At 45.3% G+C, this 20294-nt stretch overlaps 1 protein-coding gene across 1 annotated transcript; it reads left to right on the top strand.

Annotated features, from left to right (window-relative positions):
* The first annotated feature begins 11328 nt into the window (after nucleotides 1-11328).
* LOC102965559 (pepsin B) lies at nucleotides 11329-19812 on the top strand. Its single transcript, XM_015534997.2, has 9 exons — nucleotides 11329-11384; nucleotides 11942-12098; nucleotides 13626-13743; nucleotides 14276-14394; nucleotides 15070-15269; nucleotides 16840-16962; nucleotides 18292-18439; nucleotides 19330-19428; nucleotides 19637-19812. Exons 1-9 carry the CDS (start codon nucleotides 11329-11331, stop codon nucleotides 19787-19789), a joined length of 1173 nt encoding a protein of 390 aa, XP_015390483.2. The 3' UTR covers nucleotides 19790-19812.
* The last annotated feature ends 482 nt before the right edge of the window (nucleotides 19813-20294 follow it).

Below are 20294 nucleotides of genomic sequence, written 5' to 3'. Positions count from 1 at the left end.
ATGAAAATGTTGCGTTTCCATAATTATTTTTTTAAATTGGATAGAGCAAAATTATTTGACACAGAAAGAAACTTGCCCCTGTCTCTTCTTCCCTTCCCCGGTTCTCCAGAAATAGCCATCTTGTAAGTGCAGCGTTAGAACGAGTTGCAGTGACTGTTCTAATGGCTAAGTAAACGTGCTGGCAGTTGCCTATCAGCTAGCTGGCTAATTCCCACCTATGGTATTTGACCCATATATCTTCTGCCCCAAATGTCCATTCCACCAACATAGCTTTGCCTTATCTTGCCCACATATCACTTAAATAAAAAATCTTGAGAGGTTAGGGGTGCCTGGGTGGCTCAGTCGGTTAAGCGACCGACTTTGGCTCAGGTCATGATCTCACAGCTTGTGAGTTCGAGCCCCGCGTCCGGCTCTGTGCTGGCAGCTTGGAGCCCGCAGCCTGCTTCGGATTCTGTGTCTCCCTCTCTCTCTGCCCCTTCCCTGCTTGCTCTATGTCTCTCTCTCTTTCTCAAAAATAATAAACATTAAAAATTTTTTAAAAAATATGTATTTTAGGCTATAAAGATACTGACTATGGCAGGGGAACTGAATATCTTAGATATTACAGCACCTTCAAGTATAGGACTCAGAATATATTTAATAGTACATTCTCTGAGGGTCAGAAGGGCTCATTAAATGTATTCACAGACTGTAAATTACACCTTAGTTTTGGAAACAGCAAATATTAAAAAATGAACATCTTAGAATCAAAGAGTATCTGAACCACTGCCCCTAATAAAAAAAAATGCACATGCACCTTTAATCTTACAAATAGAGAAATACTATTCAGTGGTATACTGAAGAAAACACGTTTAAGTTAAAAACACTTATCCTTTGATTAAATTAATGCTTTTCTTGTTCATCTTAAGTGTAAAATTCCAACAGGGGTTATTATGAAGAGCATAATAAAAACTGTTATCAGACATGGCGTGGGAGGATCCCCAAGGGGTGCTCATGTTAATACAGACCAACTCTCTGCCTAGATTCACCACCATAGTTTCCAGGCCTGTCAATCACAAAATGCTCATCTGTTCTGTCACTGACTTCCTTTGTCACCCTGCATTTGATGACATTGAATATTCAATGCGATTTACCATCTTGATTAAGGTCAGAATGGAGCACTCTTTCTGTATCTTCTTATAGAGAAGCTAGTGCCCTTGTGGATTTTCTATAAAAGTTTCATTTCCTGGGGAAAGCAAAGGGTGCTGCTCTCAGGACACTGGGTGAGGCATTTGGGGTTGCAAGCAACAGAAACACTTTCTGGCTAGCTTAAGCCAAAACAGAATTTATTGGAAGGATACAAGTATCTGTAGGAACCTGAAGAAGGAATCATTAAATTGAGAGAGGGGAACAATTTATTATATCTTTCCTCAGGAAACATTTATCGAGCACCTTCTATAATCCATGCACTATGCATCATTTTGGAGATAGAGCAGCGAACAAGACAAACATGACGCCTGCTTTTGTGGGGCTTATAGTGGAGAACCCAGAGGGGAAAAAAAGAAAAGAATAAGAAAAAGAAGAAATAGATGGGCTGGTCAGGGGAGTCTTCTCAGAGGCAATGGCATTACCCTTGAGCTGTGATATGAAGAATTAAATGGAATCAAGCATACAAAAGATAGGAAGAAGAATGTTTGTAGGAAATGGCAACATGGTAACAACATCCGCAAGGGCCTGGAGGCAGGAAAGGGCTTAGCCCGCCACGCAAAACTGGGAGGAGAGAACTGTAAAAGGGAGGGTGAATTCATAGCAGGCAGGGTCGTTTCTAGACTCTCTACCAGGAGTTCCTGGGCTTTGTCTCCAGGATTATCATTAGACGTAACTCAGATTCTAGGATCTTAGAGTCTGTATCTCTTGCATTCAAGTTATACTTCACCGGAACCTATCCTCATGTTTTAGGGACCATTTCTAGAAATTGGGAATTGCTATGAACTAGAAAGTAGCCCAAGAGGCACTTACTTCAGAAAATACACGATGAAGATAGACACCAAAATCCCTTTCTCTTCTCTTTCCAGGAAATGCTAGAGGCTTTCGAAGAAGAGGCTAAAGAAACAGGATATCCCAGACTGCTTAGCACAGCAGCTGTATCTGCTGACAAAGGAAGCATTGATGCAGGAAATGAAATTGCAGAGATTAGGAAGTGAGTGCACTGGGTCTCTCGGGGCCCCCAAATCCTGGAGCAGAGATTCCTAAGCTTTTAGGTGGAGAACATCCCACCAAGTCGTCATGTGAACATTGTAAAAGGAGATTTCGAAATGAAACAAGAGTCTCTTTGGAAAATAGGGTCGGGAGGCTATAAGGGAGGAGGAATTTATGCAAATCATCACCAGAGGAACCATGAACTTCTTGCCAGCTACAAGCCCTCAGGAGCTTGGGCTTAACCTGCCTCCTCATCATGACAACTGAATTGGTCCCATTCTTGACTTGGACAGGAGCCAATGCAGTGTAATAAGTTTCAATCCCTCATTTGCACACTAGCCCAACCAATCCCAGTTAACCGAGTTTCAATTCCTGTTTTGCATGAAGGACCTAAATGACAACTGCTCTCAGGGCCTTTTGCCTTCATAATTCTGCCTGTCCTTTGTCTTCCTCAGAGCACGAGTCGGGTTTCTACCTGAATCCACATCTCCCAAATTACAATTCTAATTACCCAAATAAATGCCTGTTTGCGTAAATTGTCAGTGAATTCTTTCTAGGTCAACAACGTAATGTTGAGAGAGTTGGTACCTTCAGTTGCCAAAGAGGTTAGTGACTCTGAAATACGGCGGTGGCCCCTTTAACTTGTCAACATGCTGGACTTTGGGGAGGAGAGGAACAAGGTTCAAGACATGGCAAATACTTATAATAGCAATCCTCATTAGCAATTTCTTTTGAAAGAGGCTGTAAAACGAAGAAAACTGTTATCGACAAAGCAGTAAGAGAGTTACTCACCTGTGATTCCCGTGGACCTAGAGACATGTTTTTGAGACACATGCCCTAACACTTCACATTTCCTAACCTTCTGCTTTGAGTTTACCCTGTTTCTTTCAAGAGGTAGAGGAGACATCCTGTTTAGCCATCTGGCGGGGGGGGGGGGGTCACCGAAGATAAACTGTTCCCTGGAGGCCCTCAGGAAGCACATTGGTGGGACCATATGGATATCTGCTTGACATCATGAATTTCCCCACTGCTACCATTTCTTGCTCCTAAATTGTCTATAAGAAAATGCCCCCAAGATCCTGATGGCTCCAAATGTCTTATTCCAGGATCCTAGGTGGTTCAGTTGGTTGAGTGTTGGACTCTGGCTCTGACTCATGATCTCACAGTTTGTGAGGTCAAGCCCCATGTCAAGCTCTGTGCTGATAGTTCAGAGCCTGGAGCCTGCTTTGGATTCAGTGTCTCCCTCTCTCTCTGCCCCTCCCCTGCTCATGCTCTGTCTCTCTCTCTCTCTCTCAAAAATAAGCAAACATTAAAATTTTTAAAAAGGATGCTTGATTTCATCAGTGTGATGACCTATGACTTCCACGGTAACGGGACAGATGTTCAGGATACAACAGTCCCCTGCATGTGGAATCCAAGGATCAAAGTGGCATGCATCATTTCAACTCTGTAACCAAGAAAAGCCTCAAATCATAGGCAAAGGGGATAGAGGGAGGGGATTGGGGAGAGTTTGTTTTTTGGGAAAGCGGCTTTCTCTTGGGGGATTTTGTTAATCCAATAAGACAATGACTGGCAAGGCAATAATGCCTATAAAACCTTCTTCAGGAATATGTCAAAAAGTACTGTAGAAACAATGGTTTCTCTGCACAGAAGCTCATCATAGGGTTCCCTATGGGAGGACTTTCTGGCTCAGCACTTCTGATCCTCAGTCTCTGTCCCAGTCTCCGGTCCTTACGTGTGTAAGGCTGGCTTCTGGACGTACTATGACATAACTGACACGACTAATTCAGGAATTACAATACCCTGAGGAAAACTCTGTCATTCTCTAATCCCTCTCCTCTTGCTATCCTTCTACTCTTGAGATCCTATATCCTGGCCCCTCACAGCTCTGAACACAAGCAGCCTGGGGAAAATGACTGTGGAACACTTTTCATTAAAAAAAAAAAAAAAAAATCGATCTGAATTTCCTTTTTGGGTTTTGAAGTATGTGCTATCATCTTTCCCACAGCCCCAAAGCAAATACTCAATTCTATTCCATCCGTGGAAATCGCTGGAGAAGGATTCCAATAGTCTAGCCCAAGGATGGCAAATAATTGGATCTCCCTTCCAATTTGAATTGATTGCATTCACACTCAAATCCTGGGCTGAAAATTCAGAGACCATTGTCATACTAGTACTAAAGATTTTCTGTAGTCATTGGCACCTTCTCGGGTCTTTGGTATTCAGACACATGCAGATTTGTCACCTTTCTGCTAATTACTAAGTGGGCACTAACGACCTTTCAATTTTTTTTTTTAACGTTTATTTATTTTTGAGACAGAGAGAGACAGAGCATGAACGGGGGAGGGGCAGAGAGAGAGGGAGACACAGAATCGGAAGCAGGCTCCAGGCTCTGAGCCATCAGCCCAGAGCCCGACGCGGGGCTCCAACTCACAGACTGTGAGATCGTGACCTGAGCTGAAGTCGGACGCTTAACCGACTGAGCCACCCAGGCGCCCCACGACCTTTCAATTAAAAGACAAAGAGGACCACACTTAGTGCCTATCTTGAAGGAGTTATTTCAGTCAGTATTGGAAGGAAAGGGCTTCTCAGAACAGAATGTCTAGATAAGTACTTTGAATGTGGCTGCTGTGAGTTCTGACCTTTATATCCCGAGACTAATTTGGAAGGCTTCAGGGAATCACTCAGATGAGAGAGTAGACTCAACCCACTAGCCTCATGGGGAGGCCTCTGCATACTTCAGGCCTGTCTAAGGAGCCAGTAAAGGAGCTTATTTTGATTCCTGTTGTGTCCCCAGTCCTCACCACTCAGACTCAACTTATACAAGGACTGACTAATGAAACAGATGATGTAATGGGAAGTGGGGAATTTTTGGTTCTGTGAAATATGCATCAATTGGGAAAGGCAAAGAAATCCAGACTTGGCCAGTCCATGCCAGGAACTCAGAAACTTAGATGCACTCTTAAAACATGTTTTACCCTGCCTTTAAATATCCCTCTGTATGCAGCAAGTTCAAGTAGAAGCCCAAGCAAGCCCAAAACCCATTCCAGTCCTTGATGTGTAGAGGCCAACAGCCCTTCTTCCCAATGCTAGTGGTAGAATACATAAGACTGGAACCTGGGAACGAGAGCGTGAGGACAGGGACCCACAAGTAGGTCGGTAAAGTAGAGCCACCCCATTGAACACTCGGCAGGAACCCCCAGGCCCGTCTACGTACGTACGCACACGACAAACCAGCACATGGAGACAGAGCTCTGCAGCGGTCTTTCTCCTCTCACACGGTAGTTATGAGCCCTCTCCCTCCCCGGGCCCCATGCTGGCAGAGGAGAGAGCACAGCAGTGCAGGGGGAAGAGCGACTCTGTCCTCAGTCCTGGATCTGTGGTCAGGAGGACCGCGTGAAGGCAGTCACAGCTCCTCAGTTGTAAAACAGGCTTAGGTAGGCCACGCGGTTCCGGTGCTTTCTGAAGTCCTTGTCAGTGGACAGCTGCAAGGAAGGAGTATTGTCTGGGTCAATATTCTAATGAGAGCCCTCCACCTCTGGTCTTCCTGGCTCGTCGCTGCCGGTGTGGCCCGGCTGAAGCCCACCCCAGAGGAGCCTCGTCTCAGGGATGCTGTCAATGTTTGCATGTACAGCTACTCTCTGTCACCTTCCTCTGCTGCTGTCATGCTAGGAATTGTTTTCTACTTGACAAATCTCTGAGAAGAGCTGGTAAACTTCTCAAACACAAAGATTATGTGTTTGATTCCTCCATGTTACTCATAGGTCTAGCTGCCGTGATGTGGATGCATTAGGCATTTAATACGTAGTTGTAGAATTAATCCAAGGTTCCTCTTTAAAAAACCCGGCACCCCCAGAATTATGATAACTCACATGGATTGAAAGTTTATTATTATTATGTTATAGGTACTGTGTTAGATGCTTCTCTACCTTATCTCTATCTTTACAACCTTATCAGATGGATTCTATTATTATACACATTTTAAAGAAAGGAACACGGAGACTTAGAAACATTTTCCAAGAAAATTGCCCAACACTCTTTGTTGTGTTGGAAACAGCACTTAGGATGGACATGGGGGCCAAGAGTCAACATTTTCACTTCCTTCATGCAACCTTGAGAAAGTTACACCCACTCTCTGATCCTTGGATTTCTCACGAGCCAGGCAAAGACCTTGACCCTCTGCTCCACAGTTGCACAATGCTGAATGGCTTCCTGAAGCACTTGGTCTACAAGGGCCACGTGCTCAGCCCTGGCCTTCCTCCTGTGTTCAGTTCCTCCTTGTTGAGCACCCCCTCGCCACACCAGCCTCTCTCTTCATTCCACCCACGGGTTCCTCCCCAGCTTACAGCCTTCCCATTTGCTGTTCCTGCTGCCTCGGAAGCCCTGGGCCCTGGGCTCAGATCTTCACAGGCCTGGCACCATCTTGTCACTCGGACTTCAGATCACGTGTCTGTTCCCCTAAAGACCTTTCTGGACATCCTTGACAAAACAGCACCATCCATCCAATCACCCGGTTACTGTCTTCATAGCACATGCCCAGCTCACCACACTGCCTGGTGTGCCCGTGACAGTCCTAGCTTGTGGCTACTGTTTTGATGTAATTAATAAGTTCACTCTCAGAAGCGCCACTGTCCGACTACTTAATTGTAGTAACCGTCCTAATTACCATTGATGCTTTCATGTTTATTTACTTCTCATCTGTCTGGACTCTAGAGTGTAGGGTCCAAGGAATGAGGAGCCTTGTGTGATGGGTTTAACTAAGCAAAACCTCGGGAACCCTTAAAAGTGCCTGGCACGTTTATAAACATTGACTGAATGAACCACTGTGAATTAGAATTCTACAATGCCAGAGATCCGGAAGGTAAGGGGTTGGCTCTTTAAAGATGGACGGATGGTTTCTCATTGAGCTGGCGTGGTTTGGATGGAGCCTCTCTGTTGTATGTCCTTTCCTATTGCTGTTTGTTGAAGCACTCCAGAAAAGAGGAGACATACCCAGGATAATAAGTGTCCTTTGAGTCTGTCCTAAATCGAGGCAAGAAGGTATTAAATGGAGCAAAATTTTGTTTGTGTTTTTGCTCCCAAGAATATGCAGTCTGGTACATGCCAAGGTAAAGCATCATGTGCTTTTTTTCAGAAAACATAAACAGGTTAGAGGGTGATACATATATATACATATAGAGCCTCAAAGTAGATAAGACAGAATTATCTTTCTGCTTCTGGGAAGGGACAATTCTTTCTCTACCATTCGAAGTCTTCCTTTGGTCTGAGAATCAAATTTACATAAAACGGATTTACAGAAGTAAAAAACTCAAAGTTTCATTAAGTCACTTGGGGGCCTAATAATGAGATTGAAACCTAAAGAAATGATCAAGGCAGGCAGTGTCTGTCCATTTTAGAGTGAGAAAATAAGGTTGTGAGGGACTGATAGGATAAAGAAAGCAGGTGTTCAGAAGCCTTAGAGACTTGTAAGCAGAATTCAGGCTGAGGTAATAGATTGGAAAAAATAACAAAGTTTGTTTTTACAGCTTTCTCACCTTTAAAGTCCCTATCTCTGGTGATAAGGATTTCCTTATACTTCTTATTACAGGGAGGGTACTTAAAAAAATTTTTTTTTAAGGTTGTTCATTTTCCAGAGACAGAGAAGGACAGAGCGTTAGCGGGGGAGGGACAGAGAGAGAGGGAGACAAAGAATCTGAAACAGGCTCCAGGCTCTGAGCTGCCATCACAGAGCCCAACGTGCGGCCAAACTCATGGACCGCGAGATCATGACCTGAGCCGAAGTCAGACGTCCAGTGGACTGAGCCACTCAGGTGCCCGTAGGGAGGGTACTTTTAATACAGGAGATCGGTTTCCTGCTCTCAGGGGGACAGAGGGGGATCTGAATTTCCTTCTACCAGCTGTTGCTTAAGTAACTTTTATTTAAAATAATCAATATGTCAAAATGGCATATTTGGGGGCAACCTGCCCTTGGCGTCCACACTGTTCATGTATCACCATGGTTTCACTACCGCAGCTATAGATTTAAGCCTACAGTAGGGTGAAACCCAAGATGAGGGTGGGGTTCAGCTACCTAAAGACACATATGCTGAGGCTGTAGAAAGACACCTGTAGGCGGAAAAGGACCAAGGTGACTCCTTGCACCTGCTGTGTCTGTCATCCCACCCAGAGATTTCTTAGATCCATATCCCTCTCCTTGAGCTCAAGTGTCAGAAAAATGTTCAACAACAGATTAGGATCCTATACTGAAGACATTTGGACTTGAAATCCAATCACACAAAAGGGCTAAAAAGTAAGAATTTGTTTTTTAACTTACAAGATAATAGGGTGCATATAAACAAAGCTTCTGTAACATCATCTATGTCAACCCTGAAGCCCTGTCTTGGAGCCATTTCTTTTGAGAATTATTTCCCACTTTCCCGGGACACTTACACACATTGGAGATGCTAACACCCAAGGTTTTCATATTGGATTCTCAGAAGCTTTGGTCTAAATGTCTATTTTAGTGACATTTGAGTGATGACACTTAGTACATTTAGTGATGTACCTCTGGGAGCAGCCAGTGGCTGGTTTGTGCTTCACCGACATTTCATCTCATGCTGAGGAAACAGACTCTGAGAGCTCATGTACTAATATCTCGCTGCAAAGAAGCCTTGGTAAGTGCAGTAAGGGAGCCTGGAGTGTTAAGGAATGGCAGCTGGCCAGGGGCACAGATGTGCGATCAAGTCCCAGGAACCCCTGGCAAGGTTTGACGCGGTGGGCAAGGGGGCAGGACGCAAACTCCACGGGCATGACTAATGAGCAGGCACCAGTTGTCTCCGCACAGGAAGGTGATCTTTGGACACCATATTAGGAGCTGTTGTCACTTTCTCATTTGACTTTGAAGAGTTACATAAAAGGTTCCCAAACCCTGTTTTTGTTGAGTTAGGAATATTGCCACCAGGGGGCAGCAGCATAGAGGGTTACATTTTCTCTGCAGGTGGGAAGAAAAACTAGGAGAATGGAAGAAAAGCAATTAGAATATTTTTGTACAGAAAATTCAATCAAATATAAATCTCTTTTATTATTGTTAAAGTCTACAGTTTCATGCACATTGAAGCAGAGAGAGCATAAGCGCCCTGGGCTTGGAGGAGGGTCTGTGCTGAGATACAGGTTGAGTTCAGACAAACCAGACTTGAAGTCCCAGCCCTGTTTTTTTATTAACTATGTGATCATGGGGGCAGTTGAATCAGCCTCTAAGGGTGTTACAATGGTTAAGTTAAATTTGTGTCCAGTGCAAGCCAATAAGTGAGAGTTATTGTTATAAGCATATCTTCCGTAGAACTTCAAGTTTCTGTTTAAGAATTTCTTTCTGGGGGGCCTGGGTGGCTCAGTCGGTTAAGCGGCTGACTTCGGCTCAGGTCATGATCTTGCGGTCCGTGAGTTCGAGCCCTGCGACGGGCTCTGTGCTGACAGCTCAGAGCCTGGAGCTTGTTTCGGATTCTGTGTCTCCCTCTCTCTCTGACCCTCCCCCATTCATGCTCTGTCTCTCTCTGTCTCAAAAATAAATAAACATTAAAAAAAGGTTTAAAAAAAGAATTTCTTTCTATAAGGAAACATTAAATCATAGATATGAAATTGGAGGCTCTTTGGCTTTGTGCATAGCCCAGAGGCTTCAGGAGTACATTCATGACAAAGTTCCTGCCTCCACAACTTTATGCAGGGAATCATTTTATAAACTGGCTACTTTTACCACATGCTTCTAAAACACTACAATCTAGAAGCTAGTAAAGTGTGTATAGAAGGTATTAAGTGTGTCATTTCCAGGATAAAAAAAAATTAATGGTTCCTTAACTCTTTATGGAATATAGCCCATATTGCTTAGCATGGCATACTGGGTCTGCCTCACCATCTGGTCACGTCTGTGTAGACACCTAGTGCTGTGCTCCAGGAGTTTGATCCGGGTGCTCCAAGGTGTGCTCCATCAGTATGGAGCATGATAACAAATAGTTCAATGGACTAGAAGTTAAAATACTGTGGATACTGAACATATGTTGCTTTAATACAGTTTGGCAGAATCAAGAGTATTCCGATTTTAGCATTACAGGCCTTTCCGTTGCGATGGGTCCTGAGTAGAAAATAATTTCCAGAGCGACAGTTAGCATGATGAGGACCGCTCAGCCCCAGTGCAGGTTCTTGGGCTGGGTCCTGGCTTCCGAGGAGCCACGTTGAAAATTGCTCTTCTGGCCACGCTGGTCACGATGTTCTCTGATTTCATCACATCACTTCACTCCTGGGTGCCGTTGTCCAGGCTCTGCTTCTGCCGCCAGTGGATTTTCCACTTTCCTTACTTTCTCAACTACCATCTGGCAAGATCCTTCCTCAAATGTTACCTCTTCTCTGAAGGCTTTTCCATCCTTCCAGAAGCTATCACTCCTTGTCTCTGCTTGCTTTATCATACTGTTCTTCTCCCTCTTGTTCACTCAACACATATGTGAATGCTAGGCTGTCAGTCATTTGACAGGATGCCGACTTTGCATACAAGGACCATTTCTGATTTTATTTTGTGCTCCCAGAGCTTAGCACAGAGGTGAGCACAGAGTAGGTATTCCATAAGTGTTGGCTAATTGTGAACTAAGAGATAGAAAATAAAGATCAGTGTCATGGACTGTGAGAATCGCATTCAGGAGACTATAGATGAGTCTGATGAGAGGAACAAGAAAGAAAAGGGGAAGAAGTGGAGAGTCTATTGTAAATCTCCCAAAAGCACATGGACTTTGGAGTCAAAGCACAAATTGTTCCATTGTTTTGGCAGAAGTTGCCAGCACCCATTTCCCGGTAGATGTGGGCACCAGGATCCCTTGTCCCCAGTGTATTTCACATTTGCTATCACATCCTAATCTGTGAATTCCATCAACAAAGCCACTAATTGCTTTTTAAATTGCCAACAGAGAGAATATTAAAGGCCATGATATTTCCAGAGGGAAAAACAAACAGAATCAATTACCATGTAGGGCCACAAGCTGGTGTAAAGGTTAAGAAGCCTACGTGCCTAGAGGTGAAAAGTGCAGGGAGATGGAGGTATAAAAGAGAGATCCAATTTCTCTCTGTGTGTCCCAACCCTTGGGTCTGCCACTGTGTTCTACGTGTCTCTGGGCCATTGAGATCAGCACAATGAAGATCCTGGTCTTGGTGTTGGTTTGTCTACACCTCTCGGAGGGTGTGGAAAGGTGTGTATGGGGATTCAGCTTCATTGTAAATTCCAGCCCTGAGGGAGAATCACAAGCTAGGGTAGAGCAAAGGCCTTCCCCTATAGATCTCATGGAAAGGCAGTCAGATTGTGTCATGATACATGTACCCAAAAACCACAGGGAGTGAAGACTTACAATGGATGGATGGGTGGATGGATGGGTGGACGGATGGTGTGTGTGTGTGTGTGTGTGTGTGTGTGTTGTGAGATTAAAGGTAGGTTGGTGTTTTGTTGGCTAAGAAAAAGGGATACAGGATATATGTCCCTAGTTTACAGGAGGGACTTTGGATAAATGGAAATTTATTCTGTGTAAGCAATATGTAAGCAGAAAACCCCAAATACATATTGCAGTGCATTTTCATGCTGGAAATGCTGGAGTGACTGCAGTGGTCAGAACTCACTAAAATCCAGGAGGATTTCTTATAAGAGGCTCTTTTTGAGTAGAGTATAAGAAGGTTTGAAAACCCACATCAGATCAATGAAGGCATTGCTTTCATGGGGAAGGTGAGGTCACTCCTTTTGCCCTATTCTCTGCAGAATCATTCTGAAGAAAGGCAAGTCCATCCGCCAGGTGATGGAAGAGCGGGGTGTACTACAGACTTTCCTGAAGAACCACCCAAAGGTTGATCCAGCTGCCAAGTATCTTTTCAATAATGATGCTGTTGCTTATGAGCCCTTCACCAACTACCTGGATGTAAGTGAGGGTCAAGGTGGTGTCTATAAACCTTGGCTGAAAACCATTCTCAGATACTCATTTAGACCTCTCATTAGCTCTGATTTTGGACTTTTTACTAAACCCAAGTCTCTCCTTCCTCAGGAAAGTATCCGGAGAAGTTATGAGTTGGTACCATTTAACACTATCATATTCTCTCTCCTTCCTTCTTTCCTGTCATTACTGGCTCAGTCTCTAAAGCCCCATTTACATGGTTAGGAGATTCCGAATGACCATGTTCCAGTCAATTGAGCAATCGAAAGGAAGTCCTAGTGATGAGCTGTAGGGGAAAGAGGGAAAGCACAGGCAAAGCGGCCACCCCATTTGGGAACATACACTGGTGCTCAGAGCAAGTATTTGCATGTTCTTGAGACTGCAGTGTCTGCTCAGGGCATCTCAACACACTGGTGTCCCATGGACTGTTTTTAGTGAGATGTTACATGAGTGTCAGATCTAGGGATCTCCTATTTCGAATTCCACTTTCTATAGATAGTAGATAAAGAGGTAGGTCTGTGACATGACTGGCCAAAATTCACTGAGAACTCAAATTGTGTCTCAGTGAAGTTCTCTTGATTTCCATGCTACCCTCATTTTTGATTTCCTGGCACCTTGGCTACTATGTGACCAGAGGGAGAAGAATGGTGGGGAAATACTTGACACTGGAAGAGAAAAAGGGACATCGGTGTGTGTGTGTGTGTGTGTGTGTGTGAGAGAGAGACAGAGAGAGAGAGAGAGATGTGGGGAAGATGGGTTGTGGGAGACATAGGAGACAGCATCAAAGGAAAAGACTTCAAAAGGGAATGGCTAGAGAAGGTGCAAGGTCTTAGGACATGTTTACACAGCGGAATGTGGCTGCAGCTCCTAAGGAACAACTAGAGACATCAACATTGTCCGGGGCCGGATCCTCCTTCACACCTGACCCTTCCTAGTGTTATAGAAACCAATTAACTCGAAATTCAACCTTGAAAAGCTAAACCATTAGATTCATTAACACACTTGCTTAGCTGACTTTATGCACGTAGCCTTTAGCAATTATCCTAATAAAAAGAAGCTTCATTCTGGAGTCAGGGCCTCATTCCGACTCGAGTATGAGGACCTTCACATAACTGCGCTTTGTTTACGGACTCATCTTTTGCAACTCCGGCCATACTCCCTGTAACAGTGGATGAACACTGGGAAAGGAGAAAGTGATTGCTTCTCCAGCTTTGCATGTTCGGGCATAAAATGGTAAATCCATGGAGGTATCACCTGATACAAAGTAGAAAACAGTTTGGAAGAAGAAATTGTCTTGCCAGACTCAGCTAGTCAAAGGTTTGCAATTAGGGACAAAAGTGGGGAATATTGAGAGAATCTGACTCCAGATGGAAAGAAGAACCTGTTGGAGGAGAAGCTACTTACTCCCCCAAGGAAATTATTTGGGAAAAATGTGGCTTCTAGTGAGTCAACTTCTTCCCTATTCTTAGGACAAGATTTGGCTGCTTAATACGGGTGATAAACTGTTCTTTGCAGAATTACTACTTTGGAGAGATCAGCATTGGGACACCACCACAAAATTTCCTGATCCTTTTTGACACGGGTTCATCCAACCTGTGGGTGCCCTCCACCTACTGCAAGAGCCAGGCCTGTTGTGAGTATACCACCATCACCACCCACCCACGGATAGGAGCAGAGGGCGATGCAGAGTCAGGATTAAGCACAAGCCCATCATCCAAGTCTAGATGGTGCACCAAGTCTAGTCTTGGTGCATATCCATGATCTTAGCCTCCTTAAATCCAGAACATCTGGAAATCTTGCTCTTGGTCTGTATTTCACAAGTGCTGCATCTCTAGAAAATGAAAGAAGTAGACCAGGGCTTCCATTCCTTTCTCTATTGATCCCTTTCCTCAGCTCTCTCCTGTGGGCCCCAATTCCTGGCACTTTTGAGTTGACCCATGCTTCAGGAAATGGTAGGTTGGAAGGAATTGGGGCAACATTTGTTTCCCAAGGGGACAGACTTTTCTGGGGCTATTGATTGCCTTCAGCCCAGAGTCTGAGGCTGAAGCCCAATCCCAGGCTTGGTCTGATGGTCCCAGGCCGTGTATTTTGGAGAGCCACGAATGCTGTATATGTATTTTGGAGAGCCACGAATGCTGCTAATATTTAATTCTGTTTTTCCACAGCCAATCACAACAAGTTCAACCCCAGAACGTCTTCCACCTTCAGAAATAGTGAGCAAACCTATACACTGGCCTATGGTTTTGGAAGCCTGACTGTGCTCCTGGGATATGACACTGTGACTGTAAGTGCTGTTCTTATCCTCCCGTGGGTCTGTCATTTGGCTCCCCTATTCTAGAGCCTTAAGCTGTCAGCGATATCCATGATTACTAATTAGGTACAAATTCCCAGAAGCTGATTCTTGGAAAGAACACCACTGGCCATATAATTAAACCTCTCTCCCAAGACTGGGATAGCCCTACAGCAGTCCTGACTGCTGCAGGCTCTTTACATTGTGCCTCCCCATGACTTTGCTCCCTGGTCTTAACTGTCCTCTTCAACCACCTGGAGCACATCTGCTTCCTCCTCCACATGACTTCACTCTGGATATTTGAAGACCTTCCTTTCACTATTTTCTTTTCTTTACATCAAGCACCCATGGGTCCTATGTCATTCTTGCACATGGACGGTTCAATATAAAACCAGCCACTGTCCTTACACTGTCCTTGGAAATGAAAACTGCCACCCCAGAAAACAATGGCCTCTACTTCCCCAACACCCACATTCTTTCCAAGACACACATGGTTGGGTCATGTTGTCATCCCTTCATTTTCCGTGCCCCACCCTAGGATTGAGCTAAGCGTGAAAGAAGCCAACTTCTTCTCCCTAAAAAAGGGTCTAGGTTCCATTCCCTGGACACCTAAGTCTATGTAGGATTTGTCCACCTGAATTGTGAATCTTTTCTTTCTGCTTGTCCCAGGTCCAGAACATTGTCATCCACAACCAGGTGTTTGGCATGAGTGAGAATGAGCCCAACTACCCCTTCTACTATTCATACTTTGATGGTATCCTGGGAATGGCCTACTCCAACCTGGCGGTGCAGAATGGCCCAACCGTCCTTCAGAGCATGATGCAGCAGGGCCAGCTCACCAGACCCATCTTCAGCTTCTACTTCTCTCGGTAAGCACCCTTGCCCTGGGTGGGTAGGTGCAAATGAGTTGCTGTAGGGGCTTTCAACAAGTCAACATCACACAGAGCCCAGGTTTTAAAGTTTCCTGACAAGTATAACTTGCTATATGCAATCAATGCATTTCTGAACATTTATTATTTCATTTTGCAGGGGATTTTATTTAAATACACTAGAAGAATATTTTTTAAAGGTTATTTATTAATTTGAGAGAGAAAGAAAGAGAGATGAGAAAGGGAGGGACAGAGAGAGAGGGAGAGAATCCCAAGCAGACTCCACACTGTCAGCACAGAGCCCGATGCAAGGCTCAAACTTGTGAACTTGAGATCATGACTTGAGCTGAAACCAAGAATTGGATGCTTCACTGTCTGAGCCACTGAGGTGCCCCTAAATGCACTAGAAGAATTTTTAATTCAGGCCATAAGTCATAAGATGACTCTTTTTTAAAAAATCAACTGAGGGAGCCTGGGTGGCTCAGTTGGTTAAGCGTCTGACTTCAGGTCATGATCTCACACTCCGTGAGTTCGAGCCCCACGTTGGGCTCTGTGCTGACAGCTCAGAGCCTGGAGCCTGCTTCGGATTCTGTGTCTCCCTCTCTGCCCCTCCCCTGCTCATGCTCTGTCTCTCTCTGTCTCAAAAATAAATAAAAACATTAAAAAAATTAAAAAAAATGAACTGTAGTCCCTCACCTTTTGATTAAAAAATTTGAAGTTGTTGTATTAGATTTGTAACAACAGTAGAGCCATAGAACTAGCCTGATGATCATTTGGTAATAGAGAGAACAACAATGAAATGATAATTACAATACACATCTGACTTTCCAAAGTGTTCTCATAACAATTCTTATTTCAAAAATTCTATTGACTTCTTTTTGCCAGAAGGAAATGCAGGCTCAAAGGTAGTCACTATTGAGCAAGGTCACTCACTGACTCACTGGTAGGTGTGAGGCCATGATTCAAATGCAAATACGTTGGTCACAAATCCAAGACCTATCCTACTCTACTGGTCTTGAGCTTTCATGGTGAACTTTATTTACTAATTTTTTCCCCAAACAATGATCCTCAGGGCACCTGAGTCCAAATGTTCAATGACTGGCAGGCCCAGGTTAGGGAACAGAAGAGGCCTGAATCCTCTTAACACCGTCTAGTTACCAACCTGAGCACGACAGGAGCATCCCCATCACTGCCCACTTGAGATCTCTGTCTGTCAGGCCCCCTCCAGGTACTCTCTGAGAGGTTTCTTCTTCTTCTCACTTTGTCCTCAGGAGGGTGTCCCTGGGAAGCTTTTAGAGTTTGTTTTCACAGGCCTGGTTTCCAATCCCATCGCCTCTTTTATGGGCATAGTCTGTGTTTCCAGTTCTCTGATACTCTGGGTGTTCCTCTGAGGAGGCTCCTCTCCCTTATGCCTTAAGCCTGGCGGAGCCTGAAGAGCAGGTCAGAGGATGGGACCCCTCTTCCTCTGGTTCCACTGTGTCTGAAGGAGAGAGGGACAGTGAGAGGGGAGGGAGGGGCTGCCTGGCCATGTGTGTTGTGGGAACTCACGCTCTTCTCCTCTTCTCCCTAGCCAACCAACCTATGAGTATGGTGGAGAACTCATCCTGGGAGGTGTGGACACCCAATTTTATTCTGGTGAGATCGTCTGGACTCCTGTCACCCGGGAACTGTACTGGCAGATTGCCATCGATGAGTAAGTACAGAGGAAAGTTCCTATGGATTATGGACACCCCTAGAGTGTCCCTCCAGTGTGACTCTATCTCCTGTTCTTGTCATGGCATAAACCTCTTGAATCAGTTACTTCTACACCCCAAGCCTTCAGGAAATGTCCATCACTGCCAGATAAAGATACATGTCTTTGGCCAGTAGTCGAGACCATCCAACAGCTGAGCCCTACCTAACAGAACAGCCTTCCCACCACTTCCGGATGTGCAGCACGGACCTGACCATGTCCTTGCACCTCGCCATGACTTTCTTGCTTCTTCTCTTTTGACTATAACACCTGAAGTGGTCCTTGTGTCCTTGCACATCCTTCTGCGCCCAGATGAATTATTACCTCCCTTGAAAAGGCCTCTCAGCGTCCCAGTCTCTCTTTCAGTCCCATAGTCTTACCAGCTTTCGTCCTAATATGTATCTCCTCATCTCTGGGTAAGTCACAGTGCAGCCGGCCAGTGCAAGGGTAGAGAGACAGGTGAGCAGTTGGATGTCTGACAACTAGTTTCATGTGCCTGGAATAAAGGGATCTTTTCACTTGGACCAATTTCACTCACACTTTAAGTATTTCTTCTCAGAAAAATCCTTGTCTGACTAAATGCCTCCCACACCCAGACTAGATCAAGCACTCACCAGGGCTGCAATCAAACTCCATCTGTGTGTTTCTGTTAATTCTGTTGTGTCTGTCTTGTTCACCATTATGTCCAAGTGCCTTAGTTCACCAAAAACACCCAAAATATACGTGGACTGAAGAGGAAGCGTAGAGTAGCAGAAAAAGCTGGATGAGGAAACAGGAACCGAATCACATAGAACCACGTTATGGAGATTACCAGCTACTGCCTTATGGTGTTAGCTGTGGCTTAATGTATGGTGTTGTCACATGTCCATTAGAACGTGTTCTTTAAAAACATTGAATATAACTGACTCACCTTTATATCACCATAATTCTTATACGAATGCTTTGTATATAGTAGGTGCCCAAAGTGTATTTTTGAAGTGATTCCCAGCTCTAGCTCTTTGGCACTATGTGCCGGGCTGCATATAGGTAGATTAAAGAAGACAAGACATGCTCCCTGCCTCCCCAGAGCTTTCAGTCAGAGCTGGAGTAGTTACCAGAGCAAGACTGAGGATGTTACTCTGATAATCACAAAGACACAAAAATCACATTACGTGGATTGCAGTTCCGAGGTATGTCCTGAGTTTTGGGGAGAGGCATACTTTCAGAGGAGCAGGGTTGGCAGGTTAGGGTAAAAAGGCACTTCTTTGTGTCAGAAATGCTCGACTCTCTTTGTACTGGTGTTCCCCTCAGGTTTCTCATCGGTAACCAGGCCACCGGCTTCTGCTCCCAGGGATGCCAGGGCATTGTGGATACGGGGACCTTCCCACTGACTGTTCCCCAGCAGTACTTGGACTCCTTTGTGAAGGCAACAGGAGCCCAGCAAGATCAGAACGGCAATGTGAGTAACCAGAAGCCAAGATTCCTCTGCACATCTAGGCAGCCTCAGCACAGGAGCCTAAGTGCAATGAGTTCATGAGAGATAGGAGGAAGGATTTGTGGGGAGCTGAGCCCCTGGCAGGACAGAACAGGTGGGGACACAGCATGGCCTTTCAGGCATGAACCCTCAAAGCAAGGAGGGGTGAGGGGAGGGAGTAACACCAACCAGACTGTGAGTATGGGCTGAATGGTTGTCAGGAGGGACGGCTGTTCCATTGCAGCCCTAGGAGCACATTTCACCTTGGTGTGGCCAGTGTCATTTGACATGTGCCGATAGAGGCAGGCATACCACATTTCCCCATTCCACCGAGATTTCTTTTTACCTAGAAATACTCCTTTGGCTTTTATCTGAGCAGCCTCCCGTCCCCACCCCTGCTCCCCTTGTACACACTTCTGCAGTTTGCTCCTCCAGCATGCAAGAGTCTCGTTTAGTCAGACCAAATCTTGGCTCCTCAGGGTGTGTGTGTGTGTGTGTGTGTGTGTGTGTGTGATGAGTACGTGGACAGGTGCACACAAGCAGGGATATGAATTGTGTGAGAGCATGCTTTTACAGGCTGGGCCTGTGTTTCTTCTCTGTAAGTTGCACTTTCTGAAGGTAGAAATCTGTTCTGGAATGAGTCTAACTCTTTACGGCCATACCAACACATTCCAAACCTGAGATGTGCTCAGGGAGACCCAGGAAAGCAGAGCACCTGGTCAGTGTTGTGCCTGGGAATCGGGCTTTGCCTTCCATGCTCTCAGCCTCTGCTGGAAGGTCAGGAAGGAAGTCTCACAGGGAAAGGGGGATTGGGGCCCTTTGTCTGGGCCCCCCGTGTCCTGGCACGCTACAGCTCTGCCTCTCCTCTCTCTCAGTTTGTGGTCAACTGCAACTCCATACAGAGCATGCCCACCATCACCTTCGTCATCAGCGGGTCTCCTTTACCTCTGCCTCCCTCTACCTATGTCCTCAACGTACGTATGCACTCTGGGCTCCACGGACATGGGATTGGATGGGCCCAAACAGGTGTTTGGTATTCTGGGGAGTCACCAGCGGCAGGGCTGAGGGTGAACAAGAAGCCAGAGACCCCCGCAGGTGTCATGGAATATAGGATGGGAACTTCCAGTGCAGAAAAGCCTTTATATGCAACTAGTTATATTGTCATGTCCTTTGTCTCTTCAGAACAATGGTTACTGCACACTCGGCATTGAAGTCACTTACCTGCCCTCCCCCAATGGGCAGCCCCTGTGGATTCTGGGAGATGTCTTCCTCAGGGAATATTACACTGTCTACGACATGGCGGTCAACAGGGTGGGCTTTGCCCTCTCTGCCTAGACTAGTAGGAGGAAGCAGTCTCCACCCTCCCTGCAGGACTCTGGGGATTGCCCTTCTCTCTCAGCCGACAGCAGCATTTTAGGCTAGTCTGACCCTTTTGTGCAATAATAGAGTCTTACTTGCAGTAAATAATAAATTATAATAATCTCCAAATGTCTTTGCTGTTCCTTCCAAATGTCTTGTGTTCTGCTTAGTTTATCCTAAATTGAAAGTTAGCACCAGCTCCTTGGGAAATCAGTGAATTGACTAATGGGCAAGAAAAGGGGAGCAGAGATCTCAGAGTGAGGATCCACAGCACAGACGTTAAGGGCACAGTAGTACCTACATGAGGAACTGTGGCGGAGGCGAACTGTGGCGGAGGCGAACTGCACTCCCAGCACTCTCCCTTCCAACACATTCTCCTCTCCATTCTTGAATGTTAGAGAAGAAAAAGAAACCTTAGTGAGCATTTCAAACTAATGTTGAATCAAATCTGATCAGACAACACAGTAGGTTTTGTTGTTGT

Source organism: Panthera tigris, chromosome C1 (assembly GCF_018350195.1).
Source record: "Panthera tigris isolate Pti1 chromosome C1, P.tigris_Pti1_mat1.1, whole genome shotgun sequence".
In the NCBI taxonomy this organism is placed as follows: Eukaryota; Metazoa; Chordata; class Mammalia; order Carnivora; family Felidae; genus Panthera; species Panthera tigris.
This window is presented reverse-complemented; position numbering and strand designations above follow the sequence as displayed.